Source organism: Canis lupus, chromosome 13 (genome assembly GCF_048164855.1).
Source record: "Canis lupus baileyi chromosome 13, mCanLup2.hap1, whole genome shotgun sequence".
Classification (NCBI taxonomy): Eukaryota; Metazoa; Chordata; class Mammalia; order Carnivora; family Canidae; genus Canis; species Canis lupus.
The window spans coordinates 7,871,932-7,899,867 of NC_132850.1; the positions used below are offsets into that span (position 1 = coordinate 7,871,932).

The 27,936-nt window shown below is 58.1% G+C and overlaps 2 protein-coding genes across 3 annotated transcripts in view; one reads left to right on the top strand and one right to left on the bottom strand.

Moving 5' to 3' along the window:
- The window catches only part of PSMB2 (proteasome 20S subunit beta 2), a 33,600-nt gene extending 29,171 nt beyond the window's left edge, over window positions 1-4,429 (top strand). For both annotated transcript variants that reach the window (XM_072771984.1, XM_072771985.1), the window contains exons 4-6: window positions 446-608; window positions 2,129-2,178; window positions 4,194-4,429. In XM_072771984.1, the coding sequence (XP_072628085.1) occupies window positions 446-608; window positions 2,129-2,178; window positions 4,194-4,301 (321 nt within the window). In that variant the 3' untranslated portion in view covers window positions 4,302-4,429. The remainder of the gene's footprint in view (window positions 1-445; window positions 609-2,128; window positions 2,179-4,193) is intronic.
- Window positions 4,430-8,625: 4,196 nt separating this feature from the next.
- TFAP2E (transcription factor AP-2 epsilon) lies at window positions 8,626-27,936 on the bottom strand. Its single transcript, XM_072771538.1, has 7 exons — window positions 27,910-27,936; window positions 26,411-26,875; window positions 25,948-25,999; window positions 14,717-14,939; window positions 13,310-13,428; window positions 12,725-12,866; window positions 8,626-12,178 (listed from the first exon to the last, which is right to left on the bottom strand). Exons 1-7 carry the CDS (start codon window positions 27,934-27,936, stop codon window positions 11,899-11,901), a joined length of 1,308 nt encoding a protein of 435 aa, XP_072627639.1. The 3' UTR covers window positions 8,626-11,898.

The window sequence follows — 27,936 nt, forward strand, 5'->3', positions numbered from 1 at the left end:
AGACTGCTAACTCTGGGAAACGAACTAGGGGTGTTGGAAGGGGAGGAGGGCGGGGGGTGGGAGTGAATGGGTGACGGGCACTGGGGGTTATTCTGTATGTTAGTAAATTGAACACCAATAAAAAATAAATAAAAAATAAAAAAATAAAAAAAAATAAATCCTTGATGCAAAAAAAAAAAAAAAAAGAAATGCTTTCATAGGCTTTAAGAAGAAAGCAGTTTTTTTTGAATACCTCTAAGTGCTCTCAAAGCTCTCCAGAGAAAAAAAAGCCAACCTCCCTTTACGTCTTACCACACTCTTGGGCCTTTAAATTCCCCTCAATTTTTACTTTCATCATGACTTGCTTAGCTACTGCTGTTTTCTTACTCATCAATAATGGGAATGTTCCCTTTGTCACAGAAAGGGATGTTGGTGTCATTGCTTTGACCGTGTCTTTCTTTCGCAGACCCCGTATCATGTCAACCTCCTCCTGGCTGGCTACGATGAGCATGAGGGTCCAGCGCTCTACTACATGGACTACTTGGCAGCCTTGGCCAAGGCCCCTTTTGCAGCCCATGGCTATGGTGCTTTCCTGACTCTCAGTATCCTGGACCGATACTACACACCAAGTAAGTCCTCGCACTCCAGGTAGGGAGTAGTAGCAGAGTCCCGTCCTGAGTTGCTTCCCGGTTTTGTACACTACCCCTTGGAGTTGGGTGGTCAGGGTTTGAATAGCGCATGGATCTTAGGAAGCACATCCAGGTACCTTGTGGAAGCTGTTCTCGCCTGCAGGTCAGTAGGATTATTAAAAGGCTAGTAAAAATCCCTTTTTTGCCAGACAAAAAGAGATACTGTTGGTGTCCAGAGCTGGGGTTTTTTTGTTTGTTTTAAAGAGTGTTGGAGTAGTAAAACTAATTTTTCAGTTTTTTTTTTTTTAATTTTTCAGTTTTTTAACTCATTTTGTCCTGCCAAGATGCTTATTACCATCTCAGCTATAAAGAATGAGAGAGTAAACCAAATGATTTGTATGTTTGTTTTGAGCTTGTGAGGAAGAACAGGTTCCCCAGCATGACAACTGAGGATTTCTTTGCTTGAACGTTAATGCTTTCGAAGGCCACAACCTGGGCCCTTCCCTTGGTTCTCATCACCTAATGGCTGCTCAGCCTGTAAGAAAAAGCTGGCTTTCTACTTGTCAGTGAAATGTTAGCTTGGCAAAGCTTCCAGCACAGGGATGCTTTTGTGCTCATAACTTGTATCTTCTGATTCCAATCCTAAGCTTGACTTTAGCCACTGTGAGCAATAGGCACTTGGGATTTTTCGCTCTTACAGGCTGTATGTGCAGCACAGGGAGCCATTTCTTTCCTTAAGTTCCATTCTTCCCTGTCAGTACAGGAGAAATCTGGCTTCTCCAGTCTTTTTTGGTGCTGCCCTCTCACTCAACCTTAGCCATGACAGAGGTCTAGGCCACATCCTGAAAAGAATTAGCCTGACCTATTAGTGACTGTTTCTTGATTTGGCATCTGTCAGTAATGCAGCTGACTTGCCCACCGAAACCACGACTAACCACCCCTGAAGCCTAACTGCATAATATGTCATCCCAGTTTGCCATGCTTGTGGACAGTTCCTTTGGCTTCTGTTTTATGAGAGTCTTAGCCCTGCCCATGAATTCTCTTTCCATTGTTAAACTGAGACCCAGCTGGGAAAATGAGACTAAAACTCTGGCCCTATCCTCCTTTCCCCTGATTTGCAGCTGGCCTGGGCAGATGGAACTGATTTAAGCTCTGTTCTAAAAGGGGTGGTGGTGGTGGTGCGTGTAGGGTGAGGGGGATGGGCTATAAAGAGGCAAGCTGCTGGACCTTCTAGAGGCTGGCCCTGGCCCTGGGAAGCAGAATTCCGTCATGCTTACCCTTCTCTGTAGCAAATCAATTTGCCACGGCCGGTGGCGGCCAGAGTACGGGGTCTGGGGCGCCTTCCACTGCATATGGAATAAGTTTGTCGCAAGCTAAAGATTAGGCATTTTTTTGTGTGTGTGTGCCATTTCCATTTGTGTGACATACTGACCTGAAGAAGTTTGAAATGTAAAAGTTGTGGCAGAGAGCTGGACTTCCTGGCCACACCCTGAGTGCATGGCCTCTGTGTTCTCTTTCAGCCATCTCTCGGGAGAGGGCCGTGGAGCTCCTTAGGAAATGTCTGGAGGAGGTGAGTAGCTCCCACAGGATCCTGAAAGGAATGTTTATCTCTGTTTGCCAGTGTTGTTCCATTCCTTGGTTGTATTTTTCTAATCTTTGCCAGAAGGTATAATAAATACCCACTAACCAGATGTGAACTTGTTACCAGGGATAGAATTTGGTGGCTAACAAGCTGATTTTTTTTCCCCTCATGGGTTTTCTCCTCATTGATGTCCGTTTTACCATTTAGTTACTTCAAAAAAAAAAAATTTTTTTTCAAAAAAATAAAATTAAATAAATAAATAAATAAAACAGATTCATGACTACCCCACTCCCATCCCCACCCCCAGTTCTGATTCATTTGTCCTGGTGTAGAGCCTGAGTGTTGAATTCACAGTGCCAGGTGATTTGCTGCAGGTGGTAGCTGAGCCATACTTTAAGAACTACTACTGCCCAAACTTTGTGCCTATTTTTGTGCCACCTGCAGTTGCCATACTGTCTGCTCTCTCAATAGTGCATTAGTCCTGGAGAGAGCCTTCCCTGAGAATTCAAGAGGCCATAGAAAGCCCTGGGAAGCTTTAGACAGAAGAGGAGAGTAGCCTCTAGTTTACGAGTCCTAGGATACAGACCTCACGCATTCCACTACTACTCCTCAGAGTCTAAGGCTTTTGGGGTATGTCTGGGGGATAAGGAAGAGAAAGCATCTCCCTTAGGCTTTTTAATTCTTCTACTGTTCTTGGGGCCTAAGGATAAACTTGAATTTGTGGTCTAATGGCAGTGGGAGGGTGGGAGCAGGTGGGAGCATTGGGCATAATGTCAATTTGCCTCTTACACAGTCCTGTCATTTTCAGTCCACAGTACCCCCTTCTCTCTCTTGTTAGCAAATCCCCTTTCCAAAGCAAAAGCTGAGAATTGACTCATGTGCTTTCCTTAACCATGCAGGTAAGAGGCCATACTAGTCCAGCAGTCATAAGTGTTACAGGAGGCAACTAGAGAGAAGCCACTGGCATTTGAAAGTAGTGCTTTGGGCTTTTATTCACTGTGGATTCTAAGGATGATCATTATAGAAACCTACATTTCCTTGTTGTCACCTTTTTCTTGATTTTGGAGCTTATTTCTGGACACAGGAGTCATCAGCTAGAGGACACTCTGGAAATGGAATGCGTTGTTGGTGCCCAGTTCTCAGCAATAAAGGAGATGGGAAATCTGGGAAGGAGGGTGTAGGCCTGTGGAGGTGGGCATTTCTGGGATACGCTCCTAAAGGAGCACATAGCCTTATGCCTTCCCCCTGAAGACTAAGTGAGGCATCCAGGAACGGTGGCCACAGAAGCAAAGATTTCCTACAGCTGTGTTCCTCAGTAATCTCTAGCCAGGCTAGAGGGGCCATTTGCATCCATGCACGTAGAGCGCAGCTCCTTTGGAGCAGCCTCTCAGGTCGGGAGATGTTTTTTTTTTTTTTTTTTTTTTTTTTTCCCCCGGGAGATGTTCTTTTAATCACAGGTCGGCTGGGATTGCGGGAGTCAGAGGCAGGGTTGTTCTAAGAGCATCTCTGCCAACATCCTTCCCACTGTTCTTCCCACCATTCCACTTCCCAGCTACACACACCCAGTCCTTATATAATGTTGGAGGGTGGGGGTGCCTGGAGCAAAATCTGGGGACGTAGGAGTACATTGCTCTGGTCCAAAGCTTATTCCTAGGGCAGTCACTCCTTTGTTGGCTTACTACCTTGAGAGAGTTTTAAAAAGCCTGTGTTTACTGGACTGGGGAATAGAGCCTTGACTTGTCTTATTCTCTCATCAGCTGACTGACCAGAGACCAGCTCCCAGCTGCATCTTCCAGGTCCTGCCCACTGCCCCCCAGCCTCCAGCTGCAGTTTGGGCTTTCTTTGGTGTCTGAGTACGGACCGCCCCCAGTAGGATATAAGCTCCACAAAAGCAGGGATTTTTATCTATGCGCATGTTGTATGCCCAGTGCCTCAGAGAGCCTGGCCTGTAGTTAGTGCTCAGTAAATACTTTTTGACTAATTTTCTTCATGTCTCTCCACAGCTCCAGAAACGCTTCATCCTGAACCTGCCAACCTTCAGTGTTCGAATCATTGACAAAAATGGCATCCATGACCTGGACAACATTTCCTTCCCTAAACAGGGCTCCTAACCATATGCTGTCCCTCCCACTTGCCAGGGAACTTTTTTTTGATTGGCTCCTTCATCTTTTTCTACTCTTTTGACATGTATCCTTGATAGATGGTTAATTCAGAATAAAGCTGAATCTGGATAAATTAAGCACTTTGTGGTTTGAGTCTCAGTTGCCCTAAGACCATCTCAGGACAGAAATGGAGTGAGGATTATCTGGATTGGACTTTTTGCTAGGACTGTCTTTCCTTCCAACCTCTTCCCTTCATTAGTGCTTTAATTGCCCTTCAGCAGCTGACAGCCCCACCTTCTAGTTCACTGCCCAGCTTCCTTCCCGTCGCTCTTTCATGTATCTTGCTCGCTAATGTCTCATTCCCCTAAAGTAGTGGTTCTTTTTGCCCCAAAGCTTAACATTTTAAAAATTAATCAATTTGAATAGGTGATACATACACTTACTAAAAAATGCAAATGATATGCAGAGACACATAGTAAAAAATACTTATTTCCCCATAATTTGGTCACTTGCTTCCCTTCCTAGGGTAAACTTCATCTACTAATTTCTTATCCTTTCAGATCTAAGTTGTTCCTGTATAAACCATGCTTGTGCTTGCGCGCGCGCGCACACACACACACGTTCCCTCTTAAAAATACTTTTAAATGTTCTACACATTTTTTTCTTTAACACTATACTAGAGATTGTCCTGTATCTGTGTGTGTGTGTGTGTGTGTATAGCTATCTTTTTCTTGTTGACAGTTGTGTAATGTTCTATTAAGTTGTACTATAGGCAGTTAACCAGATATCTGTTTTACTTCCTAGTTTTTTTTTTTGGAATGAACAGTGTAGATGGTTTTTGGTGCCACTAAAACAGTGGTTCTTAACTGGATGTTTGTATCAGAATCACCTGGGGAGTTTTCTTTTTTTGGGGTACATGATGAGGCTGTACTCACTCCCAGAATCTTTTTTTTTTCTTAAGATTTTATTCATTTATTAGAGAACAGGAGCGGAGGGAGGGGCAGACGGAGAGGGAGAAGCAGGCTCCTTGCTGAGCAGGGAACCCATCTTGGGGCTGGATCCCAGGACCCCTGGATCGTGACCTTGAGCTGAAGGTAGATGCGTAACCAACTGAACCACCTAGGCTTCCCTTACTCCCAGATTCTAATTAAGTAGGTTTGGGGCCCAGACAGGAATATTTTTTGAAGCTTCCCAAGTAGTTCTTATCTTCAACCATAATAGAATACCTCTGGGTGAAAGTTTCTTTAGAGAGTGGTCCTCAAACTTGAGCCTGAGCCCCAGTCCTCTGGGGGGGACTATGTACTGAGCTGTATTGACACAGCTTGCTGAGTTAAAAAAAAAAAAGGATTTACTAATCACTCAGTCCAACCACCATTCCAGTTGATGCTGCTGCTGGTGGCCCAGGAACTGCACTTCAAACCCCATTTGATCTTTTTTTTTTTAAAGATTTATTTATTTATGATAGACACAGAGAGAGAGAGAGGCAGAGACACAGGCAGAGGGAGAAGCAGTCTCCAGGCCGGGAGCCCCACGCGGGACTCAATCCTGGGACTCCCAAGATCGCGCCCTGGGCTGAAGGAAGGCGCCAAACCGCTAAGCCCCCCAGGGATTCCCCCCATTTGATCTTAAACTAGGATAAGGCCTACTTTATCCAGTTCTCTGCTACTCTTAATACCAGATACAGATAGGTTTTATCTGAAAATACCATCTCTCTGTTACCTACAGGTTAGAACAGTCATACTAACAGTATTGTGTTAATATCAGATGAGAATGTCATAAACTCTTTGACACAACAATGGTAAATGCTTTCTACCATAAGGAGAAAGTCACTGGATAAATGGGGGAAAGAGATGATTCATTTCACCACAGCTGGCCCAGCACTCTAGTGCCACTATGAATATGCATGGGTTTGGGCTTTTGGCTTGATGCCTGAATCTTTTTCTAGGACATCCGGTTTTAAAGCTCCACAGGTGAGTCCGACGCTTGCCCCAGTTGAGTACTACTAAAATACAGGTGGTCCTTCCTGCTTCATGGTTTTCCCATCTGTGAAGTGGTCAAAATTGTATCTATTCCATGGGAGATGGTTATGAGGATTCCATGAGATGAGTAAAGCATTTTGAACAGGGCCTGGCACGCGTACATGCTCCGTAAGTATGTAATTGTTGGTAAGTTCCGTATTTTGCATCCACACCTCCCCAGGAATGAAGTAGTTCTCTGCCTCTGAATGTTACGTGTCCCCAGACCAGTCTAGGTAAATAAGCCCACCAGCCCACCCTGATTCCCAGTCTTTCTCCAACCCAGGTCTCTTTCCTGAGCTCCAGATCAACTTATTAGCCATAGGGACATCAAATATGTATAAAGCTGAGCTTTACCATCTCCTTCCTCCAAAATTCTACAGCATTCCATCTTAGTAATAGTCACCTAGCTCCCAAATCCCCAAGCCAGAAACCTAGGCATCTTTTTTTTTTTTTTTTTTTTTTTAATAATCTATAAACAGCGTGGGGCTTGAACTCACAGCCCTGAGATCAAGCATCAGATGCTCGACCAAATAAGCGAAGCAGATGCCCTGGCAACATTTATTATTTTTTTGTTAAAAGATTTTATTTATTCATGAGAGAGAGGCAGAGACACAGGCAGAGGGAGAAGCAGGCTCCCTGCAGTGAGCCTGATGTGGGACTTGATCTTGGGACCCCGGGATCATACCCTGAGCCAAAGGCAGATGCTCAACCGCTGAGCCACCCAGGCGTTCCAGCATCATTTGTTTTAAATAAACTTAATTTAAAATAAATTTGGTTTTACAGGAAAGTTGCAAAGATAATACAGAGTTTCTGTATACCTCTCACATGGTTCCCCCTTGGGTTAACGTCTTAAGTAGCCACTGTGCATTTATCAGAACGAAGAAACCAACATGGGTTGGTACATTACTATCAACTAAACTCCAGCTTTTATTCAGTTTTCCCACTGATGTCCTTTTTTTTGTTCTGGAATACAGGCCAGGATACCACTTGATACACAGCTAGGTGCCCTGTTTGGTGCCTTCTTTTTCTTCTACCTTCACATAGTCACCAACAAGTTCTAGCAGTTTGACCTCCCAAATCTTTTTTTTTTTTTTTTTTAAGATTTTATTTATTTATTCATGAGAGACACAGAGGGAGGCAGGCTCCATGCGGGGAGCCCGATGTGGGACTCCATCCCGGAACTCCAGGATCACACCTCGAGCCAAAGGCAGGCGCCAAACCGCTGAGCCACCCAGGGATCCCACTTCCTAAATCTTTTTTAGTAAAAATCTCTATCTCTAGTATTCTGATGTATCCCCCATCATTCTTTCCTGGACTGTTTTAACACCCTCCTGCCTTCTCTACTTTTCATTTCTTTCCTCTCTAGTTCTTTCTCTGTGCTCTACAAGTTTGATCATCTGTATCTCTTTTCACTTAAAACTCTTTATAATTTTTTAAAAATTTTTTATTTTTATTTAAAATTTTTTTTAATTTAAATTCAATTTGTCAACCTATAACATAACACCCAGTGCCCATCCATTCACTTAAAACTTCCTGACGGTTTCCCACTGTTTATAGAATAAAACCCAGTTCTTTAGTTTGACATGGTAGGCATTTCATAATCCTCTCTCGTGCTAGCTCCCCAAGTCCCTTCCCTCTTTGGGACCTCATAAAGCCCAGGATCCAATTAAAAAAAAAAAGCCCTGGATCCAAATGAAGTTCTATGGACTTAGCCTGCATCTGACGTCACACCTGTAGATACCTACAAGAAGAAGGTTAAGCATTGCATCATGAAGCCTTTTTTTTTTTTTTTAAGATTTTTATTTATTCATGAAAGACGCAGAGAGAGGCAGAGACACAGGCAGAGGGAGAAGCAGGCTCCATGCAGGGAGCCCAACGTGGGTCTCCATCCCGGGACTCAGGGTCATGCACCGGCCAAAGGCAGTCGCTCAACCGTTGAGCCACCCAGGGATCCCCCAGCATGAAGCCTTTCATACAGATTATGTGTGCGATTGAGTCATAAAGTGGTCCGTTCTGATGTTTTCTAATCTTTCTATCAGATTTTGTTTTACTTACTTGTTTTAAAGATTTATTTAGGGGATTCCTGGGTGGCTCAGCGGTTTAGCGCCTGCCTTTGGCCCAGGGCGCGATCCTGGAGACCCGGGATCAAGTCCCACGTCCTGCTCCCTGCATGGAGCCTGCTTCTCCCTCCTCCTGTGTCCCTGCCTCTCTCTCTCCCTCCTATGTCTATCATAAAAAATAAATAAATAAATAAATAAATAAATAAATAAATAAATAAATAAATCTTTAAAAAAAGATTTATTTACAAGAAGGTGAGAAAGAAAATGGGGGAGGGGCAGAAGGAGAGACTTTCAAGCAGACTCCCCCCTGAGTGGGGGGACAATGGGGAGGAGGAGGCGGCTCCATCCCACAACCCATGAGATCATCACCTGAGCTGAAACCAGGAGTCAGATGCCCAATCAACTGGGCCACCCAGACACCCCCAGATTCTTTTTTAAATGCCAACTGGGTCCCTCTAAATTGATTGCCTCAAGTTTGGAAAACCCTGGGAAGTCACTGATTTTTTAACACTCCTGCCCAAACTGCTCAGGATGGTCTTCCGATTGGTTCCCATCTGCTTTAGGTGATTAATACGTGGAGAACGATCTGTTCCTTCCCTGACCTGGGGGGAGAGAGGCCAGGATGGAGAAGAGCGGCTGGTCGGCCTCAGGGTCGGGAAGCTCAGCCCGGACTAGGGAAGAGGTTAGGGAAGCGGACAGAGTTGAGGTAGCCTGACAGGTGCTTGGCTTCCCTGCGCAGCAGCAGTGGCTGAGGCTGCTTTGCCCGAGTCCCCACTGAGCCGGCCCCGAGTCCTGTCACTGCCTCCTTTCCTGTCACTGCCTCCTTCCATGGCCCTTTGCCCAAAGCAGCGACGCTGCACGAGCAGGAGGGGCATCGGGGATTGTAACCGGCTGCCCTCCGCTCCCTCCCGTGTGAGTTAGGAACACGCCTTAGGAGGAAGGCCTCGCCCACCTCACTTCACGAGGTTTGAAAGTGGGCAGGTGTTTAAAGGCTACTCTTACTCCTCCTGGAGCCCCGTGATCCCTCAAAAGAAAAACAGGAAAGTCTTTTCTCTAAATGAACGTAAACTCCAAAAGCTGATGCTTGCCCAACTCTCCCATTTAATCCACATCTACCTGCTTTGCAAAAAAGAGGCTGCACAATCTGTCTGTATATACTTGAATTATCATCTGCTTCTCCTTAGGGGAAGACCCAGTTTATCAGAGGCTAAAACACAGTTTTTCCCGCCTGTGGAATAACGAACAAACCTTACTGGGAGGAACCAAATGCTGAGACCCCATTAGAAGCTTCTTAGGCCACCTATGTTCTCCTCCGTGCGTTCCTTCCTCTGCACTGTCCCCACCTTGACTGTATACTGGGGGACCAGAGCCTTGGACCTGCTCCGCTCCCTGCGCTCTGCAGAGGGCCCGTGGGGCAGTGGGAGTGGAGGCGCGGGATGAGACCCGCCTGCACGAGTCCCTTTTGCTCGCTCTGTGACCTTTGTCAAGTTATGCTAAGATAGACTTTTCCCATATCTAAAATAAGACTTGGTTAGGACTCCGTGGTTAACAGGGCAAGTTGTCCAGCCCCGAATAACTCATAATAATAACCGGTTTCCTCCTTGTCCACCTTAGAGACACTTAACAGCCTTTTATTGGTTTACTACATGCTAAGCATTACGTGCTATCTGTCGACGTGTTCTCTCAGCTTCTCATTGTCCCCAACAGCTTCTGTAGTCGGGGGTCTGTGGCCGGGCCCAGGGCTTTGGCGGAAGCAGAACACCCACACTTCCAGCCTCCCCTGCAGTCCTCCCGTCCTACGGACGCGATGAGGCAGTGGCCCTTCTCTGCAGAAGAACGCACATCCTTGGGCCTTTGCCCGAGGGGACGGTGCCTAGAGCTACGCTCCCTCCACTTCCGCAGAACTCCACATCTGTGGCCACACCACCTGCAAGGAACTGGCTGGAGAACATTCCCGACAACGCGAACAGCGGGCGCTGTGGCCCCCGTGAGGCGTGAGACTAAGTGGTCACTGCAGGAACAGGCAGGAAGCTAGTGTGGCCGGAGCCCAGGGGATGGTGAGGAGCAGAGCTTAAGGGCACCGGGGGGTGGGGGGGGGGGGAAGGTTGAGCGTCTGCCTTCGGCCCAGGGCATGACCCTGGGGTCCTGGGATCGAGTCCCGCGCCCCGGCCGACAAGACCAGCGCCCAGGCCTTCTGATGGGTTGGCTGGAGGGGTGGGACTCCCCAGTTTCCGGCGTAAGCAGCTGGGTGGAGGGGAAGTGTGGCCGAGGTCGAGATTGGGGGACCCGAGTCACGCGCCCCATTTTGGACGGACATCTGAGACCCTGTGAGTCCCGGGGAGACGTCGCACGTGCATGGGCACCGCAAACCTGGAGGGCAGAGAGGCGCCGCCAGGGAAGGTCACACCGAGAGGTCAGAGGAAACTGGGTGTGGGGAGCCAGAGAAGAGTCGCTGAGGAGAAGGTGGTCGGTCGCGTCGGGTGCCCCTAAGTCCAGAACCGGACACTGCAGCCGTCGGTGACCTTGCTAGTGGGTGGCAGCAGGCTGCTGCGAAGGAAGCCAGGCCGAGGCAGGCGGGGGAGAAAAGTGGGGGTGACGGGGGGACGGGGGCCTGTCACAGGCCTGAACCGCAGGGGACTGAACGGGACTGCTTGGGGGGCTGACGTGGTAGGGGCCTGTGCACAGAGGAGGGAAGAGCCGCCCGAGGATCGGACTCAAGAGAGTGGCCAGGTTAGCGTGGGACACACGCGGGGTCCCCGCATCCCTACTGCCGCAGACCCCCCAGCGACGCCCTGGTGCCGGGTCACACGCACCGACAGGCACACGGTCGCCTTTGCACGGAGGCTGCCAATCAGGAGTCCACGGCCCTGGCCCCCCAGACAGAAGGAACAGGAGTCCATGGGCCTGGGACTCGTGGCAAAGCCGGTAACGGCGCCACCTGCCCCTGGCACTCCCACTGGTGCCCTCAGCACCCCCATGACTCCCCGAGGGCCCGTGCCCACCTGGGGCCCCACCGCGGCCTGGGCTACAGACGCGGTAAAAAGCTTTTATTAAGAAAATGGGGGAGCGACCGGAGAGTCGCAGGGGTGCAAGGACGGCGGGGTCCAGACAAACGGCAGCAGGTACAAAATCTCGGCCCCGGCCCCGTGTCCCCCGGAGCCCCCGGCCCCCTGCAGTCCCGCTCCAGGGCCTCTGCGCAGGACACAGTGAGCGCGTCCTCGGGTCGGGACAGGGGGGCTGCACCCTTTCTTAACCCTGCGCATCTGGGGACGACGGCCACTGCCCCACTGCCCGGGACAGACAGGCCTCTGATGGCTGCCGTCCTGGAGGAGGAGGCGCCTTCCTCCCCCCATCTGGGCCGCCCCGTCCTCAGGCCGCCGGCTGCCCCCTTCCCCTCCAGTGCCCCAAGCCAGGCCCTAGCTGCCGCCCGGGCAGCGGCACGCAGGTGGCGGCTGGGGGGCAGCCCCAGGGGTCCCTGCACCCGGGTCCCCGCCGCCTGCAGCTCTGAGCCCCCGGGGCCGCCGGGCGTCACTTGCGGCGCTTGGCGTCCTTCCCCGGGGCCTCGGGCTCCCCGGGCCCGCCGGCCGCGCCTGCAAACATCTGGTCCAGGCCCTTGAGCGACTCGAGCAGGTAGTTCTGGAAGGCGGTGAGCGCGGCGCAGATGGCCGGCCCGCCGAAGCCGTGCGTGAGCAGGCTGAAGTGCGTCAGGCGGCCCTGCACCCCCGGCTCCAGCAGCAGGCCCGGGCGGCTGGCGCCCAGCGGGGAGCGGTCCTGCGCCATCAGGTCGGCGAACTCCTTGCAGATCTGCCTGCCGGGGAGGTGCGGGCGTCGGGACAGAGGTCGCACCCACTGCCGGGGGCCGCCGCACCCACCCCCGGGGCCGCCGCTGCTCGCGGCCGCGCCCAGAGCCTCACACCCGCCGTGGTCACGGCTGCTCCCCGGCCTCCCGTCGCAAACACCCTGAGCTTCACGGATTTGGGGAGAACGGGGAACCTTCCGGAAGTGGCCTCGGGATGGCAGCTGGCGGTGGGCACGACGGAGGCCTCGGTGCTGCGCCCCCTGCGCCCGCTGTCCTCGTGCCAACAGGTGCTGTCACCCAGCAGCCGCGGGGACGAAGCTGGGGTGCGAGGCGCGCCCAGTCCGTGGCCGGGATTAGGGTCCTGCACCCGGCACGTGGCTCAGGCCGGAGCCCAAGGCCTCACGGTCCCGGGGACCCGGCCGCGTGGCTGCTCAGGGATCGGAGGCCTGGGCAGGAGGCTGGGGTGGCACCTGCTGGGGACTGCGCGGCGCCCGGAGGCTCCGTCGCAAGGGGGGCCACGGGGTGGGGGGACAGGGCGCGGGGCAGGGTGCTCACCTGGCGGCCAGCAGCATGCTCTTGCGGCCGGGCAGCTGCGCGGGCTCGGCGTGCTGGCGGCTCACGTACTCCGCCGCCGCCTTGGCCGGGAACTCGGTCTCGCACACGTAGCCGAAGTCTCGGGCCAGGTGCACGGCCTCTCCTGCGGGTTGCGCACAGCGTGGGGCCTGGAGCCCGGGGCGCGCACCCCAGCCCCAGCCCCGGCCGGCTGCACCTGCGCCTGCTTCCGTGGCTTCCCTCCCTGCACACCCCGCTGCCGCCCCTTGGGGCCCCCGAAGCCCTGGGGGGGCAGGCGAGCTCACCAGGGGCCCAGGCTCCCGGCGACTGACCCACGGTCCCCGGGCTCCGGGCGACTGACCCAGGGTTCCGGCCTCCAGGAGACTGACCCAGGGTCCCGGCCTCCAGGAGACTGACCCAGGGTCCCCAGGCTCCAGGAAAGGGATGCTTGCGCCCCCTCCCCTCACCACGTGCAAGCCCCGGCCACCACCGCCCCCGTCCACAAGGCCCGCACACGCCCGTCTGCGTGGACGCTGCGTCGGGGGCAGTCCCGCCCAGCTCGGTCACACGCCCCCAGGCCGCGCTCACCTTCCACCAGGGAGGTCAGGAGCGTCACGTTGGCGGCCTTGCGACGGCCGGCGGGCAAGTTGAGCCCGATCTTCTCCAGGCGCTCCCTCAGGCAGCGGCCCCCGTTCTTGGACTTGGCCCTTGGCGTCGAGGGGACAGACGGACACACAGACACCGTGAAGGCCACAGAGAGGCGCGTGGCTGCACCAGCCCAGCAGGGCCCCGCCGCCCCAACCCCTGCGGCCCCCTGGGGCCCCTCCAGCCCGGGCCCAACCTCTTCCCAACCTCACTGGCTGTGCGGCCGAGATGGGGCTGGGGGGCCTGGGCCATGGCTCCAAGAGCCCCCCATTTCTCTCTAGGCCCCTCCATGGCAGCGGGGACAGCCGGGGTGCGGGAGGACCGACGGGGTCTGGGGGGCTCCCCCCACTTTAGCACAGGAGCCGAGCCACATGGTCACCAGGGGACAAGGCATAAGCACGCATCCACATGGACACGCACCCCAACAGACCCACACGCAGAGAGCGACACAGGAACACACGTTCACGCCAGCCAAGGTCCCAGGGACACATGTACAGACACGCATGGACTCCTACGAGCCCCCCGGGGAGCCCAAGGGGGCCGGGAACGGCGAACCCCCAGACCTGCACAACGCAGCTTCCGTGTGGGGCTGCGCACAGGTAAACACACACCTGCCCGTCTCTGCGAGCACACATGGTCACACGGCGAGGGACACACTCTAGAGACACAGGAAACACAGACTTCTGGGTGCCCCCCACCCCCCACCATCCTCAGACACATCGAACCCTGGGGACCCGGGGGGGTTGCTCAGGTGGTTGAGCGTCCGCCTTGGGCTCAGGTCGTGACCCCGGGGTCCCGGGATCGAGCCCTGTGGGCCCCTGCTCCCGGGGAGCCTGCTTGTCCCTCTCCCTCTGCCGCTCCCCCTCTGACATCTCTCCCTCTCTGTATTTCTCTGTCTCAAATGAAGAACTAAAATCTTAAAAAACCAAAAGGCACAAGAAACTCGTGGCCCCGAAGCACAAATACCCTGGGTAGGGTTCCCCGGGACAGGGACCCACACAGACACACAGACGCCAAGGAAGACGGTGCACGGACCTCCAGACCAGAGGCCTGTGCTCCACGGGGGGCAGGGAGCCCTTTGGGGCCCTTTGGGGGCAAGGATGAGGACGGCATTTCTCTTCGCCAGACCCAGCCCGGTCCGCTCTGACACGGGGAGGTCGTCTGTCCCCTGCCTGCGGCCGGGCCTCTTCGTCCACCTGCCCCCAGCCCCGGGCCAGTGGGAGCCGCTAGGGCCCCGGCCTCCCCCAGAACATGCACGGGTCCCCACGGACGCGCAGGTGGCGAGGGGCTGCGGCCCGGGGTGGGGTGGGCCCCGGGGGCTCGGCCAGGAGCTGTGGCTGGCCGTCTTACCTGCGAAGGACACCACCCAGGAGGGACGCATTGAGGCACTCGGGAGGCGACAGTCGCCGCTGGACCTCCCCCACCGTCACCTTGTACTTGGACGTGGAGCTGAGCAGCGACAGGCGGCCTGGCACCGAGCAGAAGACCTCGCTGGGGTTCACGACGCCACCACCCAGGCCGTCTTTGGGCAGCGAGAGGGCCGCCAGGCCGCTGGCTTTGGGGGGCACAGGGGCTGCAGACGGAAGCAAGAGCGGGGGCGTGGCTGAGCCGGACTTTACGGAAGGGGACACTGAGGCCCGCGGGTGAGCGGGACTCCCCGAGTCCACGCAGCGGACGGGCGGGGCAAACGGCCGCGGGGCTCCCCTCTCCTGTGCTCCCCGCACCTGTTCCCCTTCCCGAGCTGGCGGGCGCCCCGTTGGGACCCCGACGGCTGCTGCAGAGTCCGGGTGTCCGGGCAGGTGCAACCCGAGGGAGGGGGACCCGGAGGCGGGACTCCAGGCCAGGCCAGTGGGGTCTGTGCCAGGAGCCCGCCGCTCCCCCTGCCTGCTTCGGGGGGGGGTGTCTGGGGACTTTGGGGTCCCTCACAGGGTGGGACGGGTCCGGCCCCTTTAGGGCCCTGTCGCCCTTCCCGCCACGTCACTGTGGGCCGCTCAGGGACACCGGAGTGAAGACACACACCCCACGGGCCGCCCCAAAGCTCTCTGCCTCCTAATCCGCGTGGGGCGGTGAAGGGACTCTCAGAGGTTTTCTTTTATTTTTCTTTCTTATTTATTCATTTGAGAGAGAGACACAGAGGGAGCACAAGCAGGGGGAGAGGGGGAAGTAGGCTCCCTGCTTGATGCAGGACTCGATCCCAGGACCCCGGGATCATGACCTGAGCTGAAGGCAGATGCATAACTGACAGAGCCACCCAGGCGCCCCCAGAAATTAATTTTCCTAAAACCTCCCCGGAGGGAGCACCTGGGGCACCTGGGCGGCTCAGCGGGTGCAGCGCCCCCTCTTGGTCTCAGCTCAGGTCATGATCTCAGGGTCGGGAGTTCAAACCCCGTGTTGGGCTCCACACCGGGCGTGGAGCCTGCTTCAAAACAAAACAACTCAGAAAAAACACCCCCACTTGGATAATCCTGATTCCAAAAGAAAGTTCTCTCTGTGGTCTAACCTCCATCCAGCTGCTTAGCCTCAGGGGAAGGGAGAGCCTCGGGGGAGAAAGCAGCCCGGGGTGGGGGGGCTGCCTGGGAAGCCTGAGGCCAGCAGCTAGTTCAGTAGCACCCACCACACTCTGCACTCGCACGGGTGATGTTGCGGGATCCTGAGCACAGCCCACGAGGGGCCCGTGTCTGCTGCTCCCATTTTGCAGCTGGGGAGAGTGAGGCCCGGAGAGGGGAGGCCACAGAGCCGCCAGGCGGGGCACCGGGAGCAAGCCCTGCACGCGGGTCTGCGAGGCAGCACCGCAGTCCTGCAGCCATCCAGCAACCGCTTGTGAGGCCCGCATGCCAGGGCATGAGAGGCAAGCAAGGCTGGGGACACGGGGGTGCATTCGCACCCGCACCCGGACACCCAGCCAGGCCCCGGGTGCCGCCCTCCGCACCGCCCCCTCCCTCCCGGCACCGCGTCCTCCTGCACCCACGGGCCCAGGGCCCCTCCCATGCACATCACCCTCCAGACTAAGATCGGCGCTGCCCATCACGCCCCTCGAGTCAAATCCCAGCTTCCTTGCCGTGGCCAGAACGACGTGGCCCATCCTTCGGCGGGCGTCAACTGCACACAAGGGCTTGACACCCACAGCTCTGCGAGGTCTGTGCTATTACGTCCCCACTGCACGTCGGAGAAACAGAGAGTCCAGAGGGGTTCAGACGGACGGCACAGCAGGCGGGGAGCACAGACGGGTCCTGGGCCCTGATCAGACTCCAAAGTCCACATCCTTAACCATCCTAGCACCTGCCAGGTGACGCCCTCGTTCACCCACTTTGCGTTCTGGCCACTGCCCGGGCCCCCATTTGTCCTTTAGGCTCTTGACCCAGACTGACCAGCAAAAATATACTGTCCTATATATACGCATATAATTTATATATACATAGACTATAAATTTAAGTTTTCTAGTAGCCCCATTTTTAAAAAGCAAAAAGAAATGTGAGGTTAATTTTAATATTTTTATTTTACCCCAATATGCCAAAAACACTATCATGGAAGCACGTAATCCGTATTTTAAAGATTATTAATGAGCGATTCCACATTCTTTCCTTGTACTTAGCCTTCAAAATGCGACGCACGCCTTACATTTCCAGCGCATCTTAATTCGCACAAGCCCCGTTGCCGGTGCCCAACAGCCACAGGTGCCTAGTGGCTCTAGACGTCGAAGGGGGGCGGCAAACAGATAGCCAGTGAGCAAGGTGTGGGGGACAGGTGCCGCCCTATGGAAACCTGCTACTCGGCTGTTGGTGATCACACAGGACACACCAACGTGGCCAGGACTCCTGGCTGGTTTGGTTACCGATGACTCCAGGATTTGGGATTTCTTTGTGAAGGCTCTGGATTCTTAGAGCCTGGCAACCAATCCCAAGTCTTAAAAAAAACCCAGCACAGGCCAAAGGGAACATGGGGGAGTGCCACCTGCGAAGGGGGGCCACTAGGCTATGAGCTCTTCGAGCCGCACAGAAGGACTCCGTGCTCCTGAGCAGGCCCCTCCGTCCCCAGCCTCAGTGCGGGCACCATCTGCGCCCCCAGCCTCCCAGCCCCGTCTAGACCTGGCCTCCTCGCCCTGAACCCCCACCCCAGCTTCCATGGCTCTTCCTCCCCGACCAGGAGGGTGCCTGGACGGCAGGGCCTCAGCACAAGCGGGTATCAGTGCCTGTGGGATGAGTGAGCGGAGCAGCCTGAACGGAGAGGGGGGCATCCCTGTCCTTTCCATTGGTAGTGAAACCACCCCTCAGGCACGGGCCAGGAGGTCAGAGAGGTCACGAGTGGAAGAAGAGAAAAGCGCAGGATGTGTAGGGGGTGAGCAGCACACGTCCCACTGCAGGCAAGTCCCCATCCCGGGGCAGGACCCCAGGGGGAAGCAAAAGAGCCACGTGCCCTGGGAAGCACCAGAAACTCATCTAGCAAGATGAACGGTATTTTACTGCAGGTTATAACTTTAGGGGGGGCAGAAAGCGAGAGATTGAGAGAGAGAGAACCTTAGGCAGACTCCAGGCTCAGCGCGGAGCCTGACCTGAGGCCCCATCTCACACCCCTGAGGTTCCGACCTGAGCTGAAACCGAGAGGGGGACACAACCGACTCTGCCGCCCAGGCGCCCCTTTAATGCCGTATATTTTTAAATTAATGTAAACAAGATTTTAATTAGAAACAGTCTCGGAGGGTGGGGATGCCTGGGGGGCTCAGTCAGTTAAGCGCCTGCCTTGGGTTTAGGTCATGATCCCGGGGTCCTGGGATCGAGCCCCAGGTCTGGAGCCTGCTTCTCCCTTTCCCTCTGCCGCTCCCCCTGCTTGTGCGCGCGCTCTCTCTCTCTCAAATAAATAAATAAAATCTTAAAAAAAAAAATAGAGTCTCTGATCCTGCTCTTGGCCCCACCCTGCCTCATGGACCTTTCATTTAAAAATTTTTTTATCTTAACATTTTATTTATTTAAGAGAGAGCACGCACAAGCAGGGTGGTGGCGACAGAGGGAGAGGAGGAGGGGGAAGCAGGGTCCCCGCTGAGGAGGGAGCCTGACATGGGGCTCGACCCAGGCCCCCGAGATCGTGACCTGAGCCAAAGGCAGAACGCCCAACCGACTGAGCCACCCAGGCGTCCCCACCGTGGACCCTTCCTTGACCGCAGCCTCCTCCCGGGGTGACGGGCCAAGGCGTCCTAGCCCAACGGGCCCGTGACACTGGGCTGACAGTGTGCCATCCCCACCTCCTGCTCTGGCGCCTCCCGAGCCTGTGCACAGCTTCCCTGCTCACCTGTGTCCCTCGTCCCCTGTGTCCCTCTGCCACGAGGAAACCTCATCTGGGTGATGGAGCTGTTCCCTATTGCAGTGGTTGTACGACTATGTGTTGACATTTGTCAAAATGCAAAGACACGTGCCTTTAAGGTTACCTACACCTCAAGCTTGACTTAAAAAAAAAAAAAACCAAACCAAACAACTCTACAAATCCATGAAATAAAAAGAAAAAGAAGGGTGGAATGACCGGCCTCCCTCTCGCATGACCCCGAAGGCAAAGGAACAGAAATAAGTCAGAAGGAATAGAAAATTCTGTCCTCCAGCCCCACTGTGTTCCGACCAGGGGCTCCCCAAGGCCAGGCCCCGGGAGAGGCCGCGCACATGGAACAGGTGGCGGCACAAACCGTGACGCCCGGCGTGGACGGGGCTCCGGGGTCAGACTGGCAGGTGCCCCCCCACCCCCCCGCGTGAGGCCCGGTCCCTGCTGCGCAGTCACAGCTTCCGTGGTCCTGGGTGCAGCGGGAACATGGCCCCAAGTGAGCCGATGGCTGCGAGGGCCTCAGCTCCTGATGGGAGTTCGGCTCAGGGCCTGCGCCAGGTTAATGCAGATCCAGGTGCCACCGGCGTAGGTGTGCGACAGGTGGACGCGCGCACGCGCATGTGTGTGTGTCTGTGTGTGTGAAAGGAAGTCCAGGCTCTGTGCCTTTCCCCGAGCTCCAGGATCTTTCCCATTTTCCTTGGGGCCTCTTCCCTCCAAAATGGCAAGAGGGGGATGCCTGGGGGGGGCTCCGCAGTTGAGCACCTGCCTTAGGCCCAGGGCATGACCCCGGGGTCCTGGGATCGAGTCCCGCGTTGGGCTCCCTGTAGGGAGCCTGCTTCTCCCTCTGCCTGGGTCTCTGCCTCTCTCTCTCTCTGTGTCTCTCATGAATAAATACAATTAGAAAGAAAGAAAGAAAGAAAGAAAGAAAGAAAGAAAGAAAGAAAGAAAGAAAGAAAGAAAGAAAGGAAGGAAGGAAGGAAGGAAGGAAGGAAGGAAGGAAGGAAGGAAGGAAGGAAAGAAAAGAAAAGAAAAGAAAAGAAAAGAAAAGAAAAGAAAAGAAAAGAAAAGAAAAGAAAAGAAAAGAAAAGAAAAGAAAAGAAAAGAAAAGAAGTGGCACGAGGAATGGGAACCAAGGCTGGGGAGGCGGTGGCGTGAGAAAGGGACAGTCATGAAGGTAGAATGAAAGCAGCACAGACTGCAGAGCAGGGACACTGGTGCTTGGCTCCCCGACCGCCTGACGCCCGTGGCGTCCTCCCTGCCTCCCCGGCCTCCCCCCACGGCACAAGCACAAGCCTTCCACACGCACACACTCCTACCACCAACACCAGAGCTCCTGGTCGTCCAGCCGGTCACACAAGACACCCACTTGTCTACACGCTGCGTCCACGGCGGGCAGCTACGGTCCGAGCACCGAATCTGGGGAGGAGGCAAAAGACTCTCCCAGGAAGCGGACTGAAATTTCAATTCCGTCTAGAAGCAAAGGCAGGAAAAAACTCCCTGTGCCCCTGGCCTGGGGAGTGGGTTCCAAGGCTCAACCCTGGAACCACGATCCGTAAAAGAAAAGAGTGATAAAGCGGGACCTCAGCAGAATTGTGCACCTCTGCACCTCGGAAGGCACTATTTAAAAAAAATGGAAAGACAAATCATGAACTTGAAGGAAACAGTAGAAAATCACATATGTGATCAAGGAGGCCAACGCTCAACCCCTGGGCCACCCGGGCGTCCCTAAATAAATTAATCTTAAAAAGAAAAAAAAGACAATGTCAAGTGTAGGTGAGGCCGGAGCCCTGTTGTTGGAGCAGAAATGTGGAACAGAACATTCTGGGAAGCAGCGTGCCAGGCCTGTAGGAAATTAAATACCAACTTACCGTGACGCCCAGGATGTCACCACCCGGGATTTACCGAAGCGCCATGAAAACACAGGTGTGCACACAGACGTGTGTGAGTGATCGGAGCAGCATGAGCACGGCAGCCCGAGGGTGCAAAATCCCGAGCGCCCAGCAACGGGTGACCCCGCACGCCGCGGGGTGCGGCCCCACAACACAAGGAAACAAGGGACCCAAGCAGAACTACTCACACCTGCCTGACACAGGTGAGCCTCCAAAACACTACACAGGGAGAAGTTGCTGGATGCACCCCTGGCATGTTTATGGATTCCACGGATGCAGCGTGTCTGGAAATGGGGCCGCCTTGGGCGGGAGTGAGGATGAGCCACAGGCAGAACGCAGAGATCTCAGGGTGATGCACAGGCCGTGGGCCGAACGCTGGGAATGACGGCTACAGGACTCTGTACATTGACTAAAAATCATCGAATTATACCATTACATGGCTGATTTCAGGAATGTACATTTTTGACTGCAGTGGCTGCGTGACGAAGGCAGGCTCCTGCCCGAGCTTGCAGGGCCCCCCGCTGCGAGAGGCACCCGGGAAACCTTGGCTCTACAGGCACCTCCAGGGCCTCTGATGCCTGCGGTTCCTCAGCCCACACTCAGGGTGCATGGGGGCAAGGGGTGCGGCTGGAGAAGGCAGACGGGTGGGGAGGCCACCCTGCCCAGCCCACTACCCCCCCACCCACTGGCTAAGTTTCCTTCCCACTAACTAACCTGGGCTCACCTGCCCGCCCTCCTGGCCTCAGCCACCACCCAGACCCCCACCTGCTCGGCACTGGGCCTCCCCTCTCCTTCTGGGGCGACCAGGGCCCGGGAGGCAAGTGAGGCAGGAACGTGCAAGTGCCGGGTCCCCTCCTCTCTCTACATGAAACTCTGATTTTTTGTTCATCATGGATTTGTGGCAAGTGCTTTCTATTTTAAAATACTGCACTAATAGGGACGCCCCAGGGGGCTCAGTGGTTGAGCGCCTGCCTTCGGCCCAGGGAGTGACCCAGGTTCCTGGGATCGAGTCCTGCATCGGGCTCCCTGCATGGAGCCTGCTTCTCCCTCTGCCTGTGTCTCTGCCTCCCTCGCCTTCTGTGTCTCTCGTGAATAAATAAATAAATAAATCTAAAAAAAAAAAGTCAGTGGGGTCCAATAAAGAGAAAACCATTTTAAAAAATATATTTCAAATAAATAAATAAATAAATATATAAATAAATAAATTTTAAAAATGCTGCACCGCTAAGATATGTCATCCACCTGAGGCGCTGGGTGGCTCGTTGGGTTAAGCACGTGACTCCCGACCCCAGCTCAGGTCATGCTCTCAGGGGCCCCGATGCATGCTCTCAGGGGCCCTGATGCCCCTGAGTGGGGCTCCGTGCTCAGCAGGGAATCTGCTTAAGGATTCTCTCTCCCTTTCCCTCCGCCCCTCCCTCCACTTGCACTCTTTCTCTCTAATGCAAACAAATAAATATTTTTTAAAAATATATTTATATTGATCCAATCCTTGCCTCAAAGGTGAGCACTTCGCTCTCCGCACCCGAGGCCTGGCCCTGAGGAGATTCACCCGGAAGCCCGCAGCCTCCTGGAGTCCCAGAGCCAAGGACAGTGGAGGGGACGGTGGCCGTTGACTTCAGCCCCTCCCTGGAGACCCTGGGTTGGACCACAGAGCCCAGCAGGAAGGCCCGTCCCCAGGCCCAGCTGACCAGCCACCTTCTTGGAAGGGAGGCGTGATTCGTCTCAGTTCTCCTCCCTGCACCGCGGCCCCCCAGCTGCGGCTGGACAACCTGGACCCACGCAGACTTGAACCTTTGTAGGCGGCCTGGCCCTACCCGCGTGGAGGGCCTTTGCACGTGCTGTGTCTCCTTGGGGGACAGTAGCTTGGCCGGATGTCTCTGCAGCGCACTCTGACTTCAAACCCCGTCACACATTCATTCAACAAACCCCCGTGGAACACCTGGAAGACCCGCGCTCACCTCTCCTGGAGGAAGCCCCCAGCCTCAAGCACTCAGCTTCCTCCTCGTCTCACACCTCTCCGTGTTTCTCCACCAGACAATACTCCCCCCAGGTCTGGCCCCCGCCAGCCCCCATTGCTCGGCAGGTTGCAAAACCGGGAGTACCTGACTTGGGCAGTAGATGCAGCGCTCGCAGCCTCTCCTCTCCTCTGTGCCCCCCACACCCAGGGGCCCCCACACCCAGGGCCAGCAGGCCAGCACCCCGTCCCAGGGGGGTCCTGGGCGCAGGCTTGGCTCCTCCTTCCCCCTGCAGGCCGAGTGCCTGGGGCAGCGAAGGTTTCACAGCCAAGGTCAGGCTCCCCTCATCGAACCCCCACTCGGCTTCTGGGGTTTGGTGCCCAGGACCTCAACCCGAGCGGCCCTCTGGTGGGGCTGCGGAGCCGCACAACCGACACAGCGAGCCCCTCCCGACTCCCCCACCCCGGCCAGGGGGCCAGGGCCCGGCCGCCTCCCGTGGGTGACAGAGGCCCGAGGGCCGTCTGGGTGTCGCCGCAGCTGTCGCGTGGTCGGGAGGGCCCAGGAGGACACCAACCGGCCGCCCGGGGTCTTGCGGAGACAGAGACGGTGCAAGTCCCTGCGGAAACTGCTCACACCCGGCCACCTGCTTGGCCGCCGGGTCAGGGCCTGGGGACAGCTTTGCGGGCCCTGTCCCCTGCTCCCTGGTGCTGCCACGGAAGGCCCAGCTCGCACCTGGGGACCCAGGCGCTCCCTCCGCACGAGCCTGGCTCCCACCCCTCTCTCTTGGCCACTCCGCTCCCGGGTGAGCCACGTTGGCCCAGGGGGGCACCCAGGTGGCCAAGAGCTGGCACTGTGTGCGGTGCAGGGGCTGTGCACGCCCCACCCCCGGGCCCAGCGGGCACCAGCACCCACCCCCCCCAGGGCCCAGCAGGTACCCGCACCCCCCCAGGGGCCCAGTGGGCACCAGCACCCACCCCCCCAGGCCCTAGCAGGCACCAGCGCCCATCCCCCCCAGGGCCCAGCGGGTACCAGCACCCACCTCCCCCCAGGGCCCAGCGGGCACCCGCACTCACACCCCCCCCCCAGGGCCCACTGGCCACCAGCGCCCCCCACCAGGGCCCAGCAGGGAACCAGCACCCACCCCCAGCCCCCAGGGCCCAGTGGGCACCCACATCCACATCTGCTCCCCAGGGGCCCAGCGGGCACCCACACCCACCCCCGCCCCCCCGAGGCCCAGCAGGCACCAGCACCTGCACGGCCCAATGGGCCCAGTGGGTCACACTCAGGACAATCCCGCGGTCCTCCCTGTGGTTCTGGAGCCACTGTTGGGGAGCCCGGTGCCTGCCTGGAACCCAGAATATATGGCAGCTCCCATCCTTTGAGAGAAACCATGTCCGGGCCAATCCAGGGCCTCGTCACCGCCAGTCTCCTGGCCGGGGCCTGGCTCTGGACTGGAGGTCAAGGCACTCTGAGCCCCAGCGGAGCCTTCTACGACTTCCCGCGGAGAGGTTCGTAGGCTCCGGGCACGCTTGGGATGGGGGGGGGCTGGCCCCCAGGGAGTCAGTGAGCCTAGTCCCCCTCCCTACCCCATTCCAGGCCACCCCCTGGGCAGAAGTGGGGAGCTGGGGACCGCAGCCACACTGTCTGTCCGGGGCGGGACGCAGCCCAGCCGCAGGCCCTTGCCAAGCGCAGATGGAGCTCTTCTGTCCTGCGTGTTCCCAAAAGTCCACTAAGTCAGGGCCGCATCCACCACCTCAGCGGCTCCTGGAAGCCGGTTTGGTTTCCCCTCCACATCCCTGCATCCGGGTGACACAGGCCAACACTAAGAGGCCCTTCCCTTCCAGGCTCGGGGCCTGTACCCCCACACTCTAGGCTGGCCAACTAGCTCTCCGCCCCTGGCAACCCAGCCCCGGCCCCTGGAGGGTCAGGCCTCACGCCCCATCCTACCCCAGCCTCAGCCCAGCCTCCCCCGAGAACAGGTGAAGTGCAAACGATGCCTGGGCTTGAAACGGCTCTTTCGGAAAACAACCAGAGCCAAATCCTGAGGGAGCGGCACCTGACCAGGCCCCACAGGCTCGTGTGTGCCATGGAATTCCTCCTGGGGCCCCTGCCCTAAATCTAAGGAGCCCACCCGAAGCCTGGACCCCTCTGACTCTCTGTGTGTCTCTTTCTCTCACTTTCTCACCTTTTCCTGGCACGTCCAGAACTGGGTCCTCCAGCGGGAAAATCCACTGGAGGGCAGGTCTCACGTCCCCAGCTTTCACTAGTGCAGAGACACAGGCACCCCCCAAAAGGCACAGGAATGATTCTCACATGCCTAGAGATCCTCTGGAGCAAAGAACAAACTCCAGGACACAACAAAGACCCTGACACACACAGAGAGACTCCCAAACTCCCAGAAATGTACACCAACATCCTGGGCACGCATCACACACTCAGCAACGGAGACACACTCCCAAGCCAAGAAACACCAGAAAGACACCTGGGAAAGGAACACGCCAGACACAGGAGCCCGAACTCACGCAGGACATCCAGGGGCAGGACATCCCGCCCTCGGACGAACACCCCATATATCCACACGCCAAGTCCCATCACCCTAAATGTGGAAAGAGGCTCCGGCAAGAACAGGAAATGCCCCCAGGAAAACCCTCGCTTCCCCCACCCCACTCTGCGGCGGCCAGGCTGGGAAGGAAGGCTCGGAAGCCGGGAAGTGCTGAGGCTCTGGAAGGAGGAGGGCGTTTAGGGAACCCCGGGAACTGCACTCCGTTCGGCCTCTTAGGAATCAGCGAAGTAGTTTAACTCCCACGGCCAGTTAGTTCCGGAGCCCGAGTGCTCCCTCCCCTGGGCAGGGGCGGCCAGGCCCCTCCGTGCAACTCCAGGCCCCCAGCTGCAGTGAGCCCCGGGGGTTCAGTGTGCCCAGGCTGCAGGCTCTGGGGGCCACACCCCGACCTGCCATGTGCCTGAGCTCTGGAGGGGACCCCTCTTTGCCGCCCCGCTCTCTCTCCCGGGCTAGGAAGCTGCCGGCCGCAGCTGAAGCCTGCGGTGCACAGGAGGCAAGCTCCACACGGTAGGGCCTGCAGCCCGCACCGTGTCCCCGGTACCCGCCAGCCTGCACCGTGTCCCCGTCCCCCTCAGCCCGCACCGCCTCCCCTGTCCCCCCAGCCTGCACCGTCTCCCCCAGTTCCCCCCCACACACCGTGTCCCACAGTTCCCCCCCCTGCAGCCCGCACCGTGTCCCACAGTTCCCCCCCTCCCCCGCAGCCCGCACTGTCTCCCCCATCTCCCTGCAGCTGGCACCATCTCCCCCAGTTACCCCTGCAGCCCGCACTGTCTCCCCTAGTTCCCCCTGCAGCCTGCATCATCTCCCCCACTTCCCCCCTGCAGCCCGCACTCCCCCTCTGCCCCCCGCAGCCACCTGCTGTGCCTTCCTTACCTTTCTTGATCACAGACTGGTCCAGGAAACCCATTCCCGGCTCATCCACGGCCTGAAAATAGGAGAGGCTGTGGTAAGGGTGCTTGGGGACCTAGGCCCCGTCACCTCCCCAGGCCCCACTCCCCTGCGCTCAGCACCCCCATTCGGGGGCGGCCTGGCGGCTGCAGCCCCAATACCTCCCTCTGGCCCGCGACCTTATTTGGAACCTTAGCCGATGCCTGGGCCTCTCTTTGTTGCAGGCACGGCCCCAGCGCACCCCCCCCCCCCGGGCTCTGGGGCGGGGCCACAGGGGTGCCGGGGCCACGGAGAACTCGGGAAGGGGCTTGGGCTGCCGCGCTTGGAAGACACCTGCAGCGCCCCTGCTGCGCCCCGACGGCACCTGCTGCGCCCCGAGAGCACCTGCAGCGCCCCGAGGGCACCTGCTGCGCCCCGACGGCACCTGCCGCGCCCTCCCGGGGCTCACCTGCAGGTCCTCCAGGCCGGGGGGCGCCGCCAGCCCCGGGAGGCCGAGGGGCGCTTCGGCCAGGCCGTGCAGGAGGCGGGGCGCGGCGGCGGCGGCGGCGGCGGCGGCGGCGTAGTCGCGGCGCGGGTCGAGGCCCAGGGCGCGGGCGGGCGGCGCCAGGAGGCCGGGCGGCTCGTCGTGGGCGCGGGCGGCGGCGCGGGGCGCGGCCCAGGCGGGCTGCGGGGGCTGCGGCTGCGCCAGGGGGCCCAGGCCGCCGAACGGGTCCGCCGCCAGGTGCGGGAAGGCGGCGGCGTCGGGCGCCGGGCCGTAGGGCAGCGGCGGCTGCGGGTAGGGCGGCGGGAAGTAGGGCGGCTGGAAGTCGGCGGCGGGCGTGTGGCTCAGCGGCGGCGCCGGCCCGTAGGGCGCGGGGGGCAGGGGCGGCAGGCGGGCCCCAACGGCAGCCGCGCCCGGCCCGTCGGGGCGCTCCTGGGGGCGGGGGGCGCGTCAGGCGAGCGGCCGCCGCCCAGGGACCCGCCCCGGGCACCCCCCACCCCGGCCCGCGGGGTCCGACCCGTCCTGCGCGCCCCGCGGGGCCTGGGGTCTCCCTCGGAGCGGCGCGCGGGGGCCCGGGGGCGACACGGGGGATGGCTGGAGGAGGGCGCGGCGGGGCCGGGCCGGGGGTGCCCGGGGCGGGGCGGCGGGCGGGGGGTCCGGCCGCGGGGCCCGGGGGATGCTTACGGGGGTCCGGCCCCGGCCCGGGGGATGCTTACGGGGGGGTCCGGCCCCGGCCCGGGGGATGCTTACGGGGGGTCCGGCCCCGGCCCGGGGGATGCTTACGGGGGTCCGGCCCCGGCCCGGGGGATGCTTACGGGGGTCCGGCCCCGGCCCGGGGGATGCTTACGGGGGGTCCGGCCCCGGCCCGGGGGATGCTTACGGGGGTCCGGCTCCGGCCCGGGGGATGCTTACGGGGGGTCCGGCCCCGGCCCGGGGGATGCTTACGGGGGTCCGGCCCCGGCCCGGGGGATGCTTACGGGGGTCCGGCCCCGGCCCGGGGGATGCTTACGGGGGGGGTCCGGCCCCGGCCCGGGGGATGCTTACGGGGGTCCGGCCCCGGCCCCGGGGATGCTTACGGGGGGGGGGTCCGGCCCCGGCCCGGGGGATGCTTACGGGGGGTCCGGCCCCGGCCCGGGGGATGCTTACGGGGGGTCCGGCCCCGGCCCGGGGGATGCTTACGGGGGTCCGGCCCCGGCCCGGGGGATGCTTACGGGGGTCCGGCCCCGGCCCCGGGGATGCTTACGGGGGGTCCGGCCCCGGCCCGGGGGATGCTTACGGGGGTCCGGCCCCGGCCCGGGGGATGCTTACGGGGGTCCGGCCCCGGCCCGGGGGATGCTTACGGGGGTCCGGCCCCGGCCCCGGGGATGCTTACGGGGGGTCCGGCCCCGGCCCGGGGGATGCTTACGGGGGTCCGGCCCCGGCCCGGGGGATGCTTAGGGGCCGGCCGCGGCCCGGCGCCGACTCACCATGGCGGGGTAGGTGTGCACCAGCAT

Bases quoted from the DNA above. Each gene is read 5' to 3' on its own strand.
- TFAP2E (XM_072771538.1), bottom strand. From the start codon at position 27,936: ATGCTGGTGCACACCTACCCCGCCATG. The intron at 13,429-14,716 runs GTAAGACGGCCA...CTCGACGCCAAG, and splicing joins CTGGGTGGTGTCCTTCGCAG to GGCCAAGTCCAAGAACGGGG. The intron at 12,179-12,724 runs GTGAGCACCCTG...CCTCCCCGGCAG, and splicing joins AGCATGCTGCTGGCCGCCAG to GCAGATCTGCAAGGAGTTCG.